Source organism: Aedes aegypti, chromosome 1 (assembly GCF_002204515.2).
Source record: "Aedes aegypti strain LVP_AGWG chromosome 1, AaegL5.0 Primary Assembly, whole genome shotgun sequence".
Taxonomy (NCBI): Eukaryota; Metazoa; Arthropoda; class Insecta; order Diptera; family Culicidae; genus Aedes; species Aedes aegypti.
Genome location: NC_035107.1, coordinates 38519723 through 38538735, shown reverse-complemented (window position 1 = coordinate 38538735; position 19013 = coordinate 38519723). Strand labels below are relative to the sequence as shown.

General features: G+C 39.3%; 1 protein-coding gene and 2 long non-coding RNA genes across 9 annotated transcripts in view; all 3 read left to right on the top strand.

The window, feature by feature from the left end:
- Nucleotides 1-6076, top strand: part of LOC5578376 (protein tramtrack, beta isoform) — a 524610-nt gene extending 518534 nt beyond the window's left edge. For all 7 annotated transcript variants that reach the window (XM_021839452.1, XM_021839456.1, XM_021839450.1 and 4 more), the window contains one exon: nucleotides 4168-6076. In XM_021839452.1, coding sequence (XP_021695144.1) covers nucleotides 4168-5605 — 1438 coding nt within the window. In that variant the 3' untranslated portion in view covers nucleotides 5606-6076. The remainder of the gene's footprint in view (nucleotides 1-4167) is intronic.
- Nucleotides 6077-12458: 6382 nt separating this feature from the next.
- LOC110674876 lies at nucleotides 12459-13461 on the top strand. The gene is made up of 2 exons (XR_002499259.1): nucleotides 12459-13088; nucleotides 13152-13461. It is a non-coding gene; the product is annotated as an uncharacterized LOC110674876 (long non-coding RNA).
- Nucleotides 13462-16854: 3393 nt separating this feature from the next.
- Nucleotides 16855-18035, top strand: LOC110674403. Its single transcript, XR_002498831.1, has 2 exons — nucleotides 16855-17577; nucleotides 17641-18035. It is a non-coding gene; the product is annotated as an uncharacterized LOC110674403 (long non-coding RNA).
- The last annotated feature ends 978 nt before the right edge of the window (nucleotides 18036-19013 follow it).

Here is a 19013-nt window from a genome sequence, read left to right as displayed (position 1 = left end):
ATCGAATCGAAATCGAATCGAAATCGAATCGAAATCGAATCGAAATCGAATCGAAATCGAATCGAAATCGAATCGAAATCGAATCGAAATCGAATCGAAATCGAATCGAAATCGAATCGAAATCGAATCGAAATCGAATCGAAATCGAATCGAAATCGAATCGAAATCGAATCGAAATCGAATCGAAATCGAATCGAAATCGAATCGAAATCGAATCGAAATCGAATCGAAATCGAATCGAAATCGAATCGAAATCGAATCGAAATCGAATCGAAATCGAATCGAAATCGAATCGAAATCGAATCGAAATCGAATCGAAATCGAATCGAAATCGAATCGAAATCGAATCGAAATCGAATCGAAATCGAATCGAAATCGAATCGAAATCGAATCGAAATCGAATCGAATCGAATCGAAATCGAATCGAAATCGAATCGAAATCGAATCGAAATCGAATCGAAATCGAATCGAAATCGAATCGAAATCGAATCGAATCGAAAATCGAATCGAAATCGAATCGAAATCGAATCGAAATCGAATCGAAATCGAATCGAAATCGAATCGAAATCGAATCGAAATCGAATCGAAATCGAATCGAAATCGAATCGAAATCGAATCGAAATCGAATCGAAATCGAATCGAAATCGAATCGAAATCGAATCGAAATCGAATCGAAATCGAAAATCGAATCGAAATCGAATCGAAATCGAATCGAAATCGAATCGAAATCGAATCGAAATCGAATCGAAATCGAATCGAAATCGAATCGAAATCGAATCGAAATCGAATCGAAATCGAATCGAAATCGAATCGAAATCGAATCGAAATCGAATCGAAATCGAATCGAAATCGAATCGAAATCGAATCGAAATCGAATCGAAATCGAATCGAAATCGAATCGAAATCGAATCGAAATCGAATCGAAATCGAATCGATCGAATCGAAATCGAATCGAAATCGAATCGAAATCGAATCGAAATCGAATCGAAATCGAATCGAAATCGAATCGAAATCGAATCGAAATCGAATCGAAATCGAATCGAAATCGAATCGAAATCGAATCGAATCGAATCGAATCGAAATCGAATCGAAATCGAATCGAAATCGAATCGAAATCGAATCGAAATCGAATCGAAATCGAATCGAAATCGAATCGAAATCGAATCGAAATCGAATCGAAATCGAATCGAAATCGAATCGAAATCGAATCGAAATCGAATCGAAATCGAATCGAAATCGAATCGAAATCGAATCGAAATCGAATCGAAATCGAATCGAAATCGAATCGAAATCGAATCGAAATCGAATCGAAATCGATCGAAATCGAATCGAAATCGAATCGAAATCGAATCGAAATCGAATCGAAATCGAATCGAAATCGAATCGAAATCGAATCGAAATCGAATCGAAATCGAATCGAAATCGAAATCGAATCGAAATCGAATCGAAATCGAATCGAAATCGAATCGAAATCGAATCGAAATCGAATCGAAATCGAATCGAAATCGAATCGAAATCGAATCGAAATCGAATCGAAATCGAATCGAAATCGAATCGAAATCGAATCGAAATCGAATCGAAATCGAATCGAAATCGAATCGAAATCGAATCGAAATCGAATCGAAATCGATCGAAATCGAATCGAAATCGAATCGAAATCGAATCGAAATCGAATCGAAATCGAATCGAAATCGAATCGAATCGATCGAAATCGAATCGAAATCGAATCGAAATCGAATCGAAATCGAATCGAAATCGAATCGAAATCGAATCGAAATCGAATCGAAATCGAATCGAAATCGAATCGAAATCGAATCGAAATCGAATCGAAATCGAATCGAAATCGAATCGAAATCGAATCGAAATCGAATCGAAATCGAATCGAAATCGAATCGAAATCGAAATCGAATCGAAATCGAATCGAAATCGAATCGAAATCGAATCGAAATCGAATCGAAATCGAATCGAAATCGAATCGAAATCGAATCGAAATCGAATCGAAATCGAATCGAAATCGAATCGAAATCGAATCGAAATCGAATCGAAATCGAATCGAAATCGAATCGAAATCGAATCGAAAATCGAATCGAAATCGAATCGAAATCGAATCGAAATCGAATCGAAAATCGAATCGAAATCGAATCGAAATCGAATCGAAATCGAATCGAAATCGAATCGAAATCGAATCGAAATCGAATCGAAATCGAATCGAAATCGAATCGAAATCGAATCGAAATCGAATCGAAATCGAATCGAAATCGAATCGAAATCGAATCGAAATCGAATCGAAATCGAATCGAAATCGAATCGAAATCGAATCGAAATCGAATCGAAATCGAATCGAAATCGAATCGAAATCGAATCGAAATCGAATCGAAATCGAATCGAAATCGAATCGAAATCGAATCGGAAATCGAATCGAAATCGAATCGAAATCGAATCGAAATCGAATCGAAATCGAATCGAAATCGAAATCGAATCGAATCGAAATCGAATCGAAATCGAATCGAAATCGAATCGAAATCGAATCGAAATCGAATCGAATCGAATCGAAATCGAAATCGAATCGAAATCGAATCGAAATCGAATCGAAATCGAATCGAAATCGAATCGAAATCGAATCGAAATCGAATCGAAATCGAATCGAAATCGAATCGAAATCGAATCGAAATCGAATCGAAATCGAATCGAAATCGAATCGAAATCGAATCGAATCGAATCGAAATCGAATCGAAATCGAATCGAAATCGAATCGAAATCGAATCGAAATCGAATCGAAATCGAATCGAAATCGAATCGAAATCGAATCGAAATCGAATCGAAATCGAATCGAAATCGAATCGAAATCGAATCGAAATCGAATCGAAATCGAATCGAAATCGAATCGAAATCGAATCGAAATCGAATCGAAATCGAATCGAAATCGAATCGAAATCGAATCGAAAATCGAAATCGAATCGAATCGAATCGAAATCGAATCGAAATCGAATCGAAATCGAATCGAAATCGAATCGAAATCGAATCGAAATCGAATCGAAATCGAATCGAAATCGAATCGAAATCGAATTCGAAATCGAATCGAAAATCGAATCGAAATCGAATCGAAATCGAATCGAATCGAATCGAATCGAATCGAAATCGAATCGAAATCGAATCGAAATCGAATCGAAATCGAATCGAAATCGAATCGAAATCGAATCGAAATCGAATCGAAATCGAATCGAAATCGAATCGAAATCGAAATCGAAACTCGAATCGAAATCGGAATCGAAATCGAATCGAAATCGAATCGAAATCGAATCGAAATCGATCGAATCGAATCGAAATCGATCGAAATCGAATCGAAATCGAAATCGAAATCGAATCGGAAATCGAATCGAAATCGAATCGAAATCGAATCGAAATCGAATCGAAATCGAATCGAAATCGAAATCGAATCGAAATCGAATCGAAATCGAATCGAAATCGGAATCGACGAATCGAAATCGAATCGAAATCGAATCGAAATCGAATCGAAATCGAATCGAAATCGAATCGAAATCGAATCGAAATCGAATCGAAATCGAATCGAAATCGAATCGAAATCGATCGAAATCGAATCGAAATCGAATCGAATCGAATCGAAATCGAACGAATCGAATCGAATCGAATCGAAATCGAATCGAAATCGAATCGAAAATCGAATCGAATCGAAATCGAATCGAAATCGAATCGAAATCGAATCGAAATCGAATCGAAATCGAATCGAAATCGAATCGAAATCGAATCGAAATCGAATCGAAATCGAATCGAAATCGAATCGAAATCGAATCGAAATCGAATCGAAATCGAATCGAAATCGAAATCGAAATCGAATCGAATCGAATCGAAATCGAATCGAAATCGAATCGAAATCGAATCGAAATCGAATCGAAATCGAATCATCGAACAATCGAATCGAAATCGAATCGAAATCGAATCGAAATCGAATCGAAATCGAAAATCGAAATCGAATCGAATCGAAATCGAATCGAAATCGAATCGAAATCGAATCGAAATCGAATCGAAATCGAATCGAAATCGAATCGAAATCGAATCGAATCGAATCGAAATCGAATCGAATCGAAATCGTAATGGAATCGAATCGAAAAAGATATTCCATCAACCTCTTTACTTTTTCTTTCGCAGATACCGTAACCTCCTGCTCGGTTCCGGAGCCTCCACTCCTGCCGCTCCCGATCGTGAGCCATTGAACCTTCAGGCGGCTCTTGCCAACACCATGTCACCCCGAACACCGAACAAACTGGACGATGAACAGCCGTCTACATCACGCCGGCCGGAAAGCTCTTCTAGCAATGCCAGCACTACCACTACCATTACATCACCGCCTCCACCGAAAGGGGACATAGGTATACGGGTCCGGGAAGGCCTCACCAAAGAAGGCTTCCATAATGGGCTGGAGTTGCTGCTGCGGAAACCACCGGCTATTTCGCTGGACAACGAATCACCATGCAGTCCGGCAGATCTTTCGTTGTATTCTTCGCTGATGAAGGCTTCCGCATCGCCCGTTGGTGAACCGATTGGCAACCAGGCTGGGGGCGACACCAAGTGTCATATATGCATGGCAAACTTCCCGTCCGTATGGTTGCTGGAGCAACATTCAGCTTTACAGCATCCGCATCTGACGATCCACGACGATAAGCCGTATTTGTGTGGGCTGTGTGGACAAAAGAGTCGGTACACATGCTGCCGATACAGGACGGTTCTGGCGAAGCATCGAGAACAGGGCAGTCGTAGCCGAGTGCCAGGTGATAAACTGTTCACGTGCGATGTCTGCGGAATGCAATTCCGTTATCTGAAGTCTTTCAAGAAGCATCGGTTGAATCACGCGTTGGAGAGACTACACGGCAAGAAGGATAAGGGAGGTGAGAGTGAGCAGGTGTCCAGCACCAACGAAAGTGACAGCGTAGATTTGCGTGGTCTGATTCGGGATGAAGAGAACATGAGTGATACCGAGGATCAAGATGATACGGTTGACTCAATGAATGTCTCAGCGGGTGCAGAATCACTGAGAGAGTTTACCATGGAAGAAAGTCATGGAAAGATCAGTAGCTCGATGATCGAGCGCGCTGGATCCGAGTTAGAGTACAAGAAGTATCAATCCGCCCATCGAATGGAAGCTGAATCCAGTAGCAGTAGCAGCAGTGGCATTCCGTCTACATCGTCTTCGATGAGTCAGACGTTGAACAGTTTGATCAACGCTGAATCCATTCCACATCATCACTTGCTGGGCTTGAACCCGCAGGAGGCGTCCATTTTGAACTTTTTGCGCGTTGATGCGGCAGAGAAGAACCGAGATCGACGCTTCGCTTGTCCATTCTGCGGAAAATGCGTTCGCTCGAAGGAGAATCTCAAGCTGCACGTCCGGAAGCATACCGGCGAACGGCCGTTCGTATGTCTTTTCTGTGGACGAGCATTCGGAGGAAAGTCGGATCTAACCAGACATCTACGTATCCATACTGGAGAGCGTCCGTATCACTGCGAAGCATGCGGTAAGTGCTTTGCTAGAGCCGACTATCTATCGAAACATCTGACCACTCACGTCCACAATACTTCGCCACGCTGAGAGGAGGGCCGGCGGAGGAGACGGATGGTCCTCTGTCGGAAGTGAGGTACTCGATGGATGCCGGGGAATGGGAATTGGAAGGGAATGGGATAACTTCGTACTCATACACACAAGAAACTACAAAAGTGACAGCAAACAAAGCAATAATTCACCGAAATGACTGCACACAAAGTAAAAAAAATGTAGATTTTTATCGATGTCTTATTTCACGCCCACAACAAATGGAAAACAAAATAAAATTATAACCTAACTTTAGTGAACGCAAAGCAAAACCAAACACTGAATCAAGAAACTCAACGAAGCAAGCCATGCAACATGGCGCAAATGCTGTGAGCAGTGAAATAAATGAAAACAACTTTACCTCAGTAAAACTAAAGAGAAATGTAACGAAAACCACAGCGATAGCAGTACTAAACTCACCCCACAGACACACTCACACAGAGAGACATCTTCTAATCAATTGAGGGAGAATAGTGAACAAAGCACGATGAGAGGAGAGAAACAAGTTTTTGGTTTCAATGTGAGCGTAATTGATGCTACTTACCGTTAATCAGATGAACACTCTTACACCCACACACGAACACTGAATGTCACGTCGTGCAATGCAGACAAAGCAAGTTAATACTCTCACATGAAATTGTTTCCACCCTGGCTAGCAAAGCCAGAGAGGAGAAGAACAAGAAAAATCCGCAATTACAAAGTCTGTGATTTTATGTCATTAACTATTGCGAATATTTAAAACACGTACACAAACACATTCACACGCCATCTCAAGCGCAGTGTAGGTGAACCAAATGAATCACCGCCGCTGCACACCAACACACTATCAACACTAATAGCGTTCGATTTGAAAAATAAAACAGATTGATTTTTTGTTCTTTTATGAAATGCGTTCCGCGTCTGAAACGCGGCGCATGACCGGAGAGATATTATCGATTGTTTTTAGAGTTTTTTACTGGTAGGAGTTTATTGTTATGTTGTTTAAATGCGATCATTCACACAAAACAAAATGAATTTTTCAACGAGAATTTTATTTCGAGCAAATACGCGGAGGTCCAAAAACCGGATAGCTGTGAGCTGAATAATACATTGCTGCCAATGTTGTCAAACTTGACGCGCAGAGGAAAATCATGACAAATGCCAAAGCACTTTAATAGATAGCTACCGGATTCCCAAAAAAGTAGAAAAGAAAAAGAGCAAAAAATAGTAATGAAGTTTGCTGTAAATTGCATGGGCGTATCACTTTAGCAATAAGTTTCCAAGAAATTTGGACTTTAAACATGTAGTCTAACATATTGACTGGTCCGCTGGATTTGATACACCGCGCTATCGTAAATCGTGTGGCAGGTACGATGGTACTCTATGCCCAGTAGAGTGGTTCAAAAAATCGTTTTTGCTCCACACCGCTCATTCGATTCTAGATCAAATTCTGAGTATCCTCCCAAAATTTGAGCTCATTTGGATGAAAACTGAGACTGCACAAGTCCTTTAAAGTTTATATGGGAATTACTATGGGAAAAGCAAGCAATTCATTCAATCGGTCATAGTGTTTTCCCATGTGCTCTTGGGGATTAGAGCTACGTTGATACTGTGAGATACATTCATCAGCTGCAACTTTGCCGAAGACCGTTTTTAAATCGGACGCCTCAGTTATTAGTCTCAATTTTCATCCAAATGAGCTCAAATTTTGGGAGGACACTCAGAATTTGATCTAGAATCGAATGAGCGGTGTGGAGCTAAAACGATTTTTTGAACCACTCTAATGCCCAGGGAAGCCAAGGAAATTTCCTATACGAAAAGATCCTGGACCGACCGGGATTCGAACCCAGACACCTTCAGCATGGCTTTGCTTTGTAGCCGCGGACTCTAACCACTCGACTAAGGAGGGCCCCAGTTAAGTTATGTATGCTGTTTCGCTCAAGAAAAGTTAAAATGTCTGCGACAAAAATGGTCAAGAAATTTTCGAATGTGAGTTCCATTTGAATTGACATTTCTTTTCAACTGCGTACTGCGACCAAAGAAAAATGCTTTTCTTGAGCATTTCTTGCAAGAAATTTCCCAGACAGGCTTTGAAGTGCATACTTCACATTATAGTATAATTACATTATTTACTTCAACATTCACACATAGAACTGGATAAACATTAGTTTGATATAAATTTCACGTGAGCTGGTATTCGCTTCAAACCAGTTCTTAACGAAAAATTGTCAATTTTTATTAGCGTTAGCATTAAGGTGAAACATCTCGGAATCCAAAGATGGCCGGCACAATGGCTGACTTGTGACCCTACTCACGTTTTTAAAGGCACTAATCTGGAGAAATACCCAAGTAACCATAAGCACTAATAATAAGCCCTTAATCAGCATCATAGATGCGTACATGCATTATAATAGCTTACACACCTCATAACAGCACATCCGCTGCATAGAAACCCTATTACAGCATCATTATTGCTTCTAAGCCTGATGCATACAGGCATTAAATAAGCACTATTTTGGCTTTATATTCGAATACAGGGCATGTTTAAATGCCATCCAGTGTTTTGACAGATATACCACGTGCTTTGTGTTTGCATATAGTGGTAAGAGGGAGTCAAACATAAATCTTCTCACTACTACAATTGCAGGTTTTATGACGGGGAAAAGTGATGGTTTAAATTGGTCACTTTTCTTTCCAATACTATTCATCTTATGTGGCCGTAGGAACAAAGAAGCAGGACAACAACTCAACAATACGGGTGTCGCAGGTTCGAGACGCAAAATGAGGAATTTCATCATCATAAAACGAGGATCAAAATGTTACAATTGCAAGTCCTCAAAAGGATGAAAACTACCAAAACGAATATGTCTGATACGGAGAAGTACTATCTGTATCATTTTATTTCATTTTTTGCATACTATTAGAGGTTTCCGTTTTCATTCATTCATTTATTTACCTCGTGTACCAGTTGCTTGGCCGCATACGCGAAAGCTCTCTGGCTGCGTACGCGAAAGCACAAAATATTCGCCCCAAAAACCTGGCGAAAACAACTGACGTTTCTCACGTGGTCTTATATCAGCATTAGTGGTGCAGAGAAGCACGGTTATATCTTGGCACTATAATGGCACGCTATTTCGCCTTTACTGGCATTATAATAGCATTATATGAGTATATAAAACTGACATGCATCAAATGATTACTCTATATGCGCATATAATGCTGTTACCGTGCCGCATAATCGTGCTTACTGGTTACTTGGGTAGTTGAAAAATGATTCTGATCTTCTTATTTTAAGCTTTATGGTAGTGCACAAAGCCAAAATAAAAAGTGCACTGTTGTTTAATGCTTTTTTTCGCGAGATTTGTGCCTTTATTGTTTTAGTGCAATCTTAGAAGATGATTCTAAACTGTTTCACCTTAAGCAATTCGCAGAAATTCGTAGGTGGTACAGTCCTAGACTGTTGTATGAGGGTTGACTCCTTCCCGTCCGTTACCAGAGCAAAAGATTTGGGACTAATCCCTGCTTCTTAGACAAGATTGACGCATCCTCCAACAGTCGAAAGCTGTCCTGGCCACGTCCTTGCGAATGCTATGGAAAGGGTAGAAGTGGTTAATAGGGTCCTAAACTTTTTGTTAAAAACTTGTTTTTATTAAATAACACGACAGAGCGTTTTCTTGCTACCACTTTGGCAAATTTTCCCGCTCAAGGAACGGCTAAATAAAACTTTAATTTTAAAAATTGGTCCAAATTTGAACCTTGACAATTTTGATCAAGTTTGACGTTAACGTAGTCGACAAAAAACGCCACAGGAGCTCAACGTTTTTTACACTGGGGTTGTTCCTATCTGACATTTCGGAAGGGACACGGAGAACAAAATACATCCAAAATTTGAGTTTAAAGCAAAGGTGGGGCAAAATCTAAAAAATCAGAAAAAAAAATGTTTTTTTGGCTGGAAACTAACGAAAAGTAATTAAAAATTGAGAAAAAAGGGGTTTTTGGCCTAAACTTAAGCGTTTGGTACCAAAATTGGAACAAAGCTTTAGGGCCCTATTGAAAGCCTACCTACTTGAAAAAGATGCAGAGAACTCTACGACCTCTCATAGGTGTTACGGGATATTGCGGAGTGTTAATGGGAAGGGCAAGGCCATAGTATATGTTCATTAGACGTTCTGGCAAGTATGTGGATAATATTGGCTATAGACCAGAACAAACTCACCAAAATGTAACATCTCTGCAATCCTTTGTTCGTCTCAATGAGCTACACATTGAATCGCTCAACACGCAAAGGCTTATAAAATCACTCCGATGACACGTCAAAGTGAACCCGCTTTCTTTGAGCTTCGCCAAGCAAAACACGCGAAAAAGGAAAAAGAATCACTCCGATGACGTATCAGAACGAACCCGCTAGTTTTGGGCTCTTGACGAAGCCTTGACTAATGCTAAATTTTCAATTTTCATTAGCATTAGCATTAAGCGATTCGCACAAATTCGTAGGTGGTACAGTCCTAGATCATTGTATGAGGGTTGCCTCCTTCCCGTCCGTTACCAAAGTCAAAGATTTGGGACTAATCATCGACTCTTAGACAAGATTGACGCATCCTCCAACGATCGAGAGCTGTCATGGCCACGTCCTTGCGAATGCTGAGGAATGGGAAGGGATGATTTATTGATAACCTACTTAAGAAAGAGGCAGAGAACTCTACGACCTCTCAAAGGCGTTACGGGATATTGTGGAATTAACGGACCGGGAAAGGCCAAAGGATACGTTTGGTAGACATTCTGGCGACTGTATAGATATTTGGGCATACCCATTAGATTGGAACAAACTTACCGAATTTTGCTTTTGACACTCCTCAGCAAATCAGGGTTAAATCTACCGGAGAATAAAAACTTGTGAACACCGCGTAAACCTAAAAAAATCCTCACTCTGAGCCGTTGTTGCGAGCACGCTGGATTGGTTCACCATCACAAAGTATTCCGAGCAGGCTGCATACTGCATGTTTTGTTTATCCAAACCAATAATCGATCAACAACATTTGCTGGTATTGATGTCACACTCCCACTTGCACTTATATTGGTGGAATGGTCACGCAAGGCAATCATTAAGGTGAAACATCTCGGAATTCAAAGATGGCCGGCACAATGGCCGACTTCTCCACCTACTCACGTTTTCAAAGGCACAAAACTGGAGGAATAGTTGGCAAATGTTCCTGATCTTCTTATGTTAAGCTTTCTGCTAGTGCACATAGCCAAAATAAAAAGTGTACTGTTGTAGGATGCTTTCTTCGCGAGATTTGTGCCTTTGAAATTTTAGTGCAATCTTAGAAGTTGATTCCAAACTGTTTCACCTTAACTTAACCAGAAAAATTATTGCTGTGTGCGTTTGAAATGCAAAAATCAAATGCGGGAACACTAAATGCGGTAAGATTTTTCATAAGAAATGCGGTGTTAAAGTTAGATTTTTCTTAGTCTACTCCATCACCAGTGCATTGATGGCGATAGAAGACTATGGATATCACTGTTGGGTCAAGTTTAGCCTTCAATTAAGCAAATAAAATGGCAATTTATCAGTACGATATTCTTGATAGTGCTGCAAACGGATTGAAAGTGTGTGTTGGTCACTGAAAAACATTTATAGCGTGGATAATTACCACGTAATCACTCATTCTCCAGTGATTGTGATCTAGAGTACGATGTCGCATCACCGCTATTGATTGTCAGATCAAAGTGATATTGATAGTTCGCAACTGATATTGATTATTTTGCACCTTATTAGACTACTGTGCAGAACATTTTTGCACAGTGAATATTTGCACACCTCACACATCAGTTTAACAGCATGCTTCGATACTAACTTTTTTTGACTTTGTTTTGATTTTGTGCGCCAAGAATGACGTCCATATCGCTTTCTTATGAACATTTTACAAATCTTGTATGAGCTGTAACATCCGAAAGACCCCCATCATACCTCTTCTGCGTTATTAAATTTGTAAACATTGAAGAAACGCCACCGAAAGAATGCTACAGTGCGCAGTAGGGAATTTACATCTCTTGATGATGAGTTGAGTTCGTTCCTCAACGTAGAGTATTTGAGTGAACCGTTAGACAACGATAAAATCAAGTTTCTGAAAGATCTTCCGTCAGGAGGAATGTCGATTCGCTAATCGATTATATCCTGAATCTGTGGGAAACATATCTGATTCTGCAAACGATTTAGATTGTTCTAGCATTTTAGATCCAGCAAACAATAGCTTCCCGAAGGAAAAACTTTCCAATTAGCCTTACGGCTGCTGCCTATTGGTTGCCGTTCGCGCTTTCAAGGACCCTGTAAAAGGAACAATGTAAAAGAATTCTCTTAGTGGGGTGCAGCCAACCCCCCCGCGCAGTGACAGATAACGCAATTTTCACGTACCTACTTGCAACGTAAACAATGGGGCCATCCACCGCTGCCGGCACGATTTTTCACTATGGCAGATCGGAATTTTGTTTCATCATTGACGGATGCAAAACAACAAATGGCATGAAATGAAATAAGGGCGAATCGGATATTTTCATCTTCCAATGGAAATAAATTTAATAAAATCATCAAGTTTAAGCACCAAATGAACTTAAGAGCGCACCAATTCGTTCGGTGAAAAGATTAAATGACCTGTTAGTGCTTTATTTTGCGGGAAAGTCATCCATGAGAAATTACTCACAATACAGCCTAACTGATTTTGTGGATCGCTTTGCTGCTCTCAAAAGAAATATTGTGAACCTCGCGGCCGTGCGGTTAGTGTCGTCAGGTATTTAAGCGCATCGTGTCATGGGGTGTGGGTTCGATTCCCGCTTCAGCCATTGAAACTTTTCGTCAGGAATGTTTCTCGGCTGTGCCACTGGAACATGCTTGTCCGTTGTATAGTATTCAGTTACAGTTTGTACAGCTAAATAGCTGAAGACGGTGTCCTTGTCTTTTTATTTGAACGGGTTTCAATGAGATCAAATTATGTCAAAAAGTGATAATTTTTTGTTTGCAGATTTTTTTTCTATGCGGCTTTGAACACTTTTTCTCATACTCACCACCAGAGGTCTAAGTTTTAACCAAATAAGCCTATGAACTAATGTACGATGACTTCACGCTGCAACTTCCAGCGAGAGGAAAACCTTTACTGCATACAGAAAAAATGTATAAAAATGTGTGTATACAGAAAAATAAACGATTTCGTTGCACATCAATCTACGCATTTTCATCCGGTAAACATTCGTGTTGAGTACACCCTAATGTACATGCGCGCCTCTCTATCCAATCCGGTATCTTTAGGTCGTACATACACCATTGTACGCTGGTAGCGTATGATACCTTCTTCCATGAAGGCGTTTATAGAAGGTGACGAATGGACAGTATTGTGCAATAGAAAGTGTTGAAATCACGTGCTGAATTACAATTCCTAATTTACTACTCTATTTGCAAGTATTTAAACCTAAACTACTATGAAATTTTGCTACTTATCTAAATTCGCTTAAGGTAATAGTTCTTATATATGAATTAATGTGAAGTTATACTAAATTATTGAAATGCTATATACAGTGTCGCCTTAAACCTACATAGTGCATTACCATAACCCTACATCTATTCGGATTAAAAGCCTACATGCAAAGGTAAATGTTACTACTTAAAATGCTATTGAAACACTTAAAACTAGGTTGTTTAGTACGGCTGTGAGAATTCAATACGAATAATCTTTGATTGATAGGCTGATCGAAAATTAAGAACTCGCATAATCAGGAACATTGATCGCCGGCAGGTATCGCACAACGGGACTAAACGTAAGTCAAAACGGACAAACATATATTTCTCAAAGCACTAAATGAACATTAAATAATTAGAATTGCAACATGTAAATTAACACAAACATGTATAAAATCCATTACAGGAATATAATAATATCCACTTGCAAACGTAAATCCTACGTCTCCGGTCGTTTTGTGGTATTATAAATTCGGAAACCAACCCTGTGCATTTATACGTTGGGCAAATTCCCAACAATTCGTGTTGGTGCGGATGTCATTTTGTAAACATATTCAGTTCGGAAAAAAACGACAAGAAAAGAAGACCGTGGATAAGTCCATTGGATGAACTATCCAGCCAAAGACAAATTAAAACCTCCATGTCCCTTGCAGTTGCCCAAAATTTTATGGCTCATAAGGTAATCTAGAATGCCGTGAAAAGTGTACTGCGATTTGTCAAACATGGGTACCTTTTGCACTACCGAGGGACCAAATGCAGTACTAGAAGTGGTACCCAGTCTGATCTCGAGTGGGACGGACCTGATCAATCTTTTCAAAAGCGGTAAAGGCCGCCAAAAGTTAGCTCCCTTTCTGGTAGGGATCCAACACACCCAGACAACCAGAAATCGCATAAAAGTTCACGTTACAACTCGTTTATTCATACTATTTACATCAAACTCGCAAAACACCGTGGATAAACTCGTCAGATTGATGAGTTTCCTCGCATGAAACACTTCTTTTCTGAGTTCATTTGTACATTTTGTTTTGTCTCGTTCACTCGTACAAAGTAAGTCGAATCAATTCGTAGCAGCTGTCAAATCAACATTTGTTATCATTAGTTAAGTCGCATAAGATCACAGGTTAGTCCGGTAGAATATTTATACACTCGCATTGTATGTTATTAATCATCACATAATATATGCACGCATATCGCCTCCACTTTTGTACGTAGAAGGCCTTTTCGCGACATCTTATAAGTGAAATTTTGCACATATAAAGCCTCCATGTGATTTCGTTATAGGTACATTTTGGTTGTCTGGGCATTGACGTTTGGTTTGAGTCCGGTCAATTGACTTGTCCTCTGGGTTGATAAATTCACTCGGTCCAAGAATTTTGACACTTTAGCGGGTCACGCTTCTCAATAGTTGTTTCTGCGCTCGTGTACATACATGTTACATGTCACCAACACTGTCAGCTGTTCCCAGCAAAATCAAACAGCAGTATTTTCCACCAGCAAATTTGCGAATGTGTTCGTGACACCGCTCGGCAAGAGCTCAATGCTCCCCACGTGTTTCGGTAAAGTGTCAAAATTCACGGAGTGAGTAAATTTGGTGCACCGGTGGATAAGTCTATACCAAGCGACCCATGTCAAACGTCAGATTAGTGGATCCCTTTTTTATAGAAGTGGGCTAATTTTTGGTGATATTAGCGCTCGTAAAAAGCTGGATAACTACAGTAAATTTTCCATAAATTAATAATCCTCGTAAATATCTAAGGGATGATTCAAATATAACGTAACGAAGAAATTTGCCAATTTAAATTCCCTCCCTCCCTGGAGTAACAGATTTTGTATGGAAGATTTCAATTTATTGTATGGACCGTTACGCTACAAGAGACCCCTTCCCTCCCCCTGTTGTGTTACGTAATATTTGAACGATCCCTAACAAACTAGTCTTGGTTTGAATTGCCAAGTGGTCAAAGAATAATTTCGTAAACAAAGGATTGGTTACAATAAGCAACTTTACAGCATGCAGACCACATCACACCACTATCCAAAACTCGCTTGTGGGCCATACAAAATCTTCCCGATGGCCTTACAAATCCTTTCAGAGAATCGTTATTTGGTGATCACTCGTTTATAATGATACTACAAATGCCAAACAAAAATTGTAAAACTTTTTTTATGTCCATCAGCATAATTCTAGTTTACGCCCTATTTTGAGAACACTCCATGATTTCATTGAGTTTGACAGTACCACGGACCAAAATTTTTCGGTACACTGACGTTGTACTGCAGCTGTCATGATGCTCCCGGGTTGGGTGCAGCTAGCAATACGGTGGAGACTTTAAACATCAAAGCTGATTGCTTTCAAATACACATAACCATAACGAAGTTTTCACCCAATCAATTTGACTGCGAATTTATTTGCAACGTAGCTTTCATAGCTTTCAAAACATACGCCTGCTGATTTAAATGAGTGTGCAAATTGTCTCCAGCACAAGAACAATTTCATTAGAATCTAAAAATTTGTGCAACGGTCAATATTGATAGTTTTAGTCCATCAGCCATCAGCTGATATAACTGATATTGTGCAACTCTGCTTATCACACGTCCAATATGCAAATTTTGTCGTGATCATTGTTCAACTTCTGTACAGAGATAATTCACAAAAGAATGCGCAAAAAACATATTCATATCGAAAACGAGACAAACATCAATCATGGTACACAGTTTGGCTCAAAGCATTAAACACTGAAACATTCTTCGGATCCGAGTGGCATAGGTATGGTGTTAACCACCTACTAAAATCGTAAAATTGTAGCTTGAAAAAGCTTGAAAATAATCCTTACGTTAACACAAGACACTACCGATCACATAACGAATTGACCATCTACACACGGGTCACGCTGTTATCACTTCACAAAGCAACATTTTCGTCTAGGGACACACATCGAGTGGCATAGCACCATCAGCCATTTTGCTCTTGCATCGGCCGAATCGAAAGCAACGTGGAACAGGGGTAAACGTGACAGCGAATTCAAAAACGCAGCCGCTCGCGCGCACAGCCTGCTGCGATCTAACGCTAAATTGTCAATTTTCATATGTAAAAAATAGTTGAACTCTGGGAGGGAGAAACCAATACAAAATTTCTGTACGTCATAGTGAGCCGGGATTCTGCTGTCAAAAAATCAATTCGTGCACATAATGCTAGTAATGTCACGTGAGCACCTTTCAACTGATTGAATATGAAGCATTGAAAAACGCATCGTTTTACTTTTGAAAATTAATATTTAGTGCATAGAAAACTGTGGCCCTTTTTCCATGTTTGTCAGGAAAGATCGAAAGTACACAACAAAAGAAAACTAGCGGTTTTCTCCAAACCTGCCTTGATCGTTGTTGGCAAGCTGGAGTTATCTTGCAGTTCAAACAAACGTTGGTCTATATTTCGTGTGTAGTATCGGTGCCTCCCTCCCAGGTTGAACTGAGAAAATTTTGCTGAAATATTGGACTGTAGAATACGCTTCCAATCGCAAAACGCAACATACTGTTAGCCATCTATACTTTGGTAGCGCAACTAGTTAGATGATGAGAGATTTGATTTTTCACGCATCCATCACATGCCGCTGTGGGGAAAAATGTTTTATTTTCCTGATATAAGACGGTTCACAGTGAAACAGTTAGGCGGAAAAGGTAGGAATATCCATTCTCTATGTTCTACATACGTTTGTTTTTTTGTATTATTGCACTACTTTTATAAAAATTGAGATCCGGCTGGTAGGAGCACTAGTTTGAGGTTGGAAAACCAGGATATGTGAGCCCGCATAGAAAAATACAATTGGCCATACATTTCAAACAGCAAGTTTCCTGTTTCTGTTACGGTTAATGTTTCACAAACAATCTCTTTTATGTAGAACAAAATGAAATCGAAAGCTTTGGACAGTAAAAAATGATATGAGTACTACATACGAAATAGTGATAATCTATTAAAGGATTCAAAAATGGTTGAACAATTTGGATCGAAAACTCTTATGAATGATGATTTTGCGGTGTTTGTTCAAATTTGTGCAACCCACCTATACATAAACATTTTACAATATATAACAGTTACTTTACAGTTTGGCAAACTGTTCATTGGACTGATATGTTTGTGAGCTATTTTCAAGTTCATCACCCTAAAAAAATTACACTGCTATAGCTTTCGCTTTATACGTTCCCCATAATTATTAAATTATTTTTGTCGTTTCCAGACAATTTGATAAAAATCTGAACAATTTTTTGATGATTTCTATATTTTTAATCGAATAGGTTAGCAAAAAAACAAAACAAAATATGTTCAATATGTTTGGCACATTCATTTTCACTGCGTAGAATATTTTTGGCGTGTTTTTCATCGCGCATTGTCTTGAAAAAAAAAACAAACAAACCAACGAAAACATTTTCTGCTGCTGCTGGTTCATTTTTATTAAAATACACATCTAATTGAGCACCGGATTCGAAATCGATGGTAAGTAATCATTTTCTGAACTCATCCCGTCCAGCGGCATGTAATGTGCTACTATTTTTTCAGCTTACTTGTGATGCGAGGCATTGGAAATAGCAGTTCTGGTCGCTTCCATCAAGCCACGAAAACGTTGAGAACACCGGACACAACCCGAAATAAACAAGCAGGCAAACGAGGCAAACTGAGCCCGTTCTCATAGCTTCGGTTGCTGCTGCCTGATAGTGAAGGGAGTCAGGTAAGCTGTGGACCTGGAGAGGATGTCCGGAACTTGATACACTCGTCTCATTCGGCTATCGCCTGCATGACTAACCCCAGCTTCACAGGTACGAAGACGTGGCCAAGCTGCCGGATGGAAAAATGAGTCCGTTTGTGTATATTATGACATGACATGATGAATCCAATTCAAGCGAAAGTATGTAAAGTAATTAAGAAAAATTGATACATAATAAAATTTTAAACACAAGTGTTCTTGTTTCATTACTTATAATGGAACATTTCATTGCATTTTCTTTTATTGTATAAATACAACGGAACGGTTCGATATACGGTTAAAATACCATAAAACACCAAAAGCTGATAATTACACATACATTATTCGTTATAATGGATAAATATGGTTTAACTGTATTTGAACTGTTTGTCTAACAGTGAATTTGGCAAAAAATGGATGGTATACCCACCTTTCGACAAACTATCCACGACCAATTTTGTTCGAGAAAATTGTCATTTTTGAATGGTTACATAACTTAACCGCCCATTCCCCACACTGTTATTTGCCCATTTACAATTTACCAAACTGTGAAAATCGTCTGCGGTACTGTTGGTTTATTGTTAATTTGGATGTTATAGGAAACTGGTTAGATATTGTTTTTAGTTGTTGTGGATAGTTTGGCGAATGGTGCCAGTACGGTTCCAGTTTATGCGGGAGGTTAGTTTCATTGGAACTTTCGCCTGAGCGATTTTTGCGCTTGAATAAAACACGCTTCGGGACATTCTCCGCTGCCCCTAAAGATACCATTGGGTAAATAAATGCATTCTCTACCATTGGATCTCATTCAATTTCATACATAAGTGAAGTAAACGGTGAAAATAAATATTTTATTCCGAATGTTTTGAAACCATGAATGAGTTTGACATTGCTCTCGTCAACCATCATCATGACGACAGCAGCACACCCCACCGGACGAATTGTCGTATTGGGAGCGAATAAAAATTTAATTTATTACTGACGCGGATGTATTGGTGAGCCAATTTTCGGGAACACGGTACCTGTGTATTAAAATACTTCGAAGGAATTGCGCCAATCTGCAAGCATTTTTAAAAATTCCAAGATCGTAAACGCGAGTTTTTTTTTGCATAATTCACATTTATTTGTGTCAATAATATAAACCTGTGGTATTCATGTCTCTGGAATCAATGTCAAGGTTGTTCAAATGTCT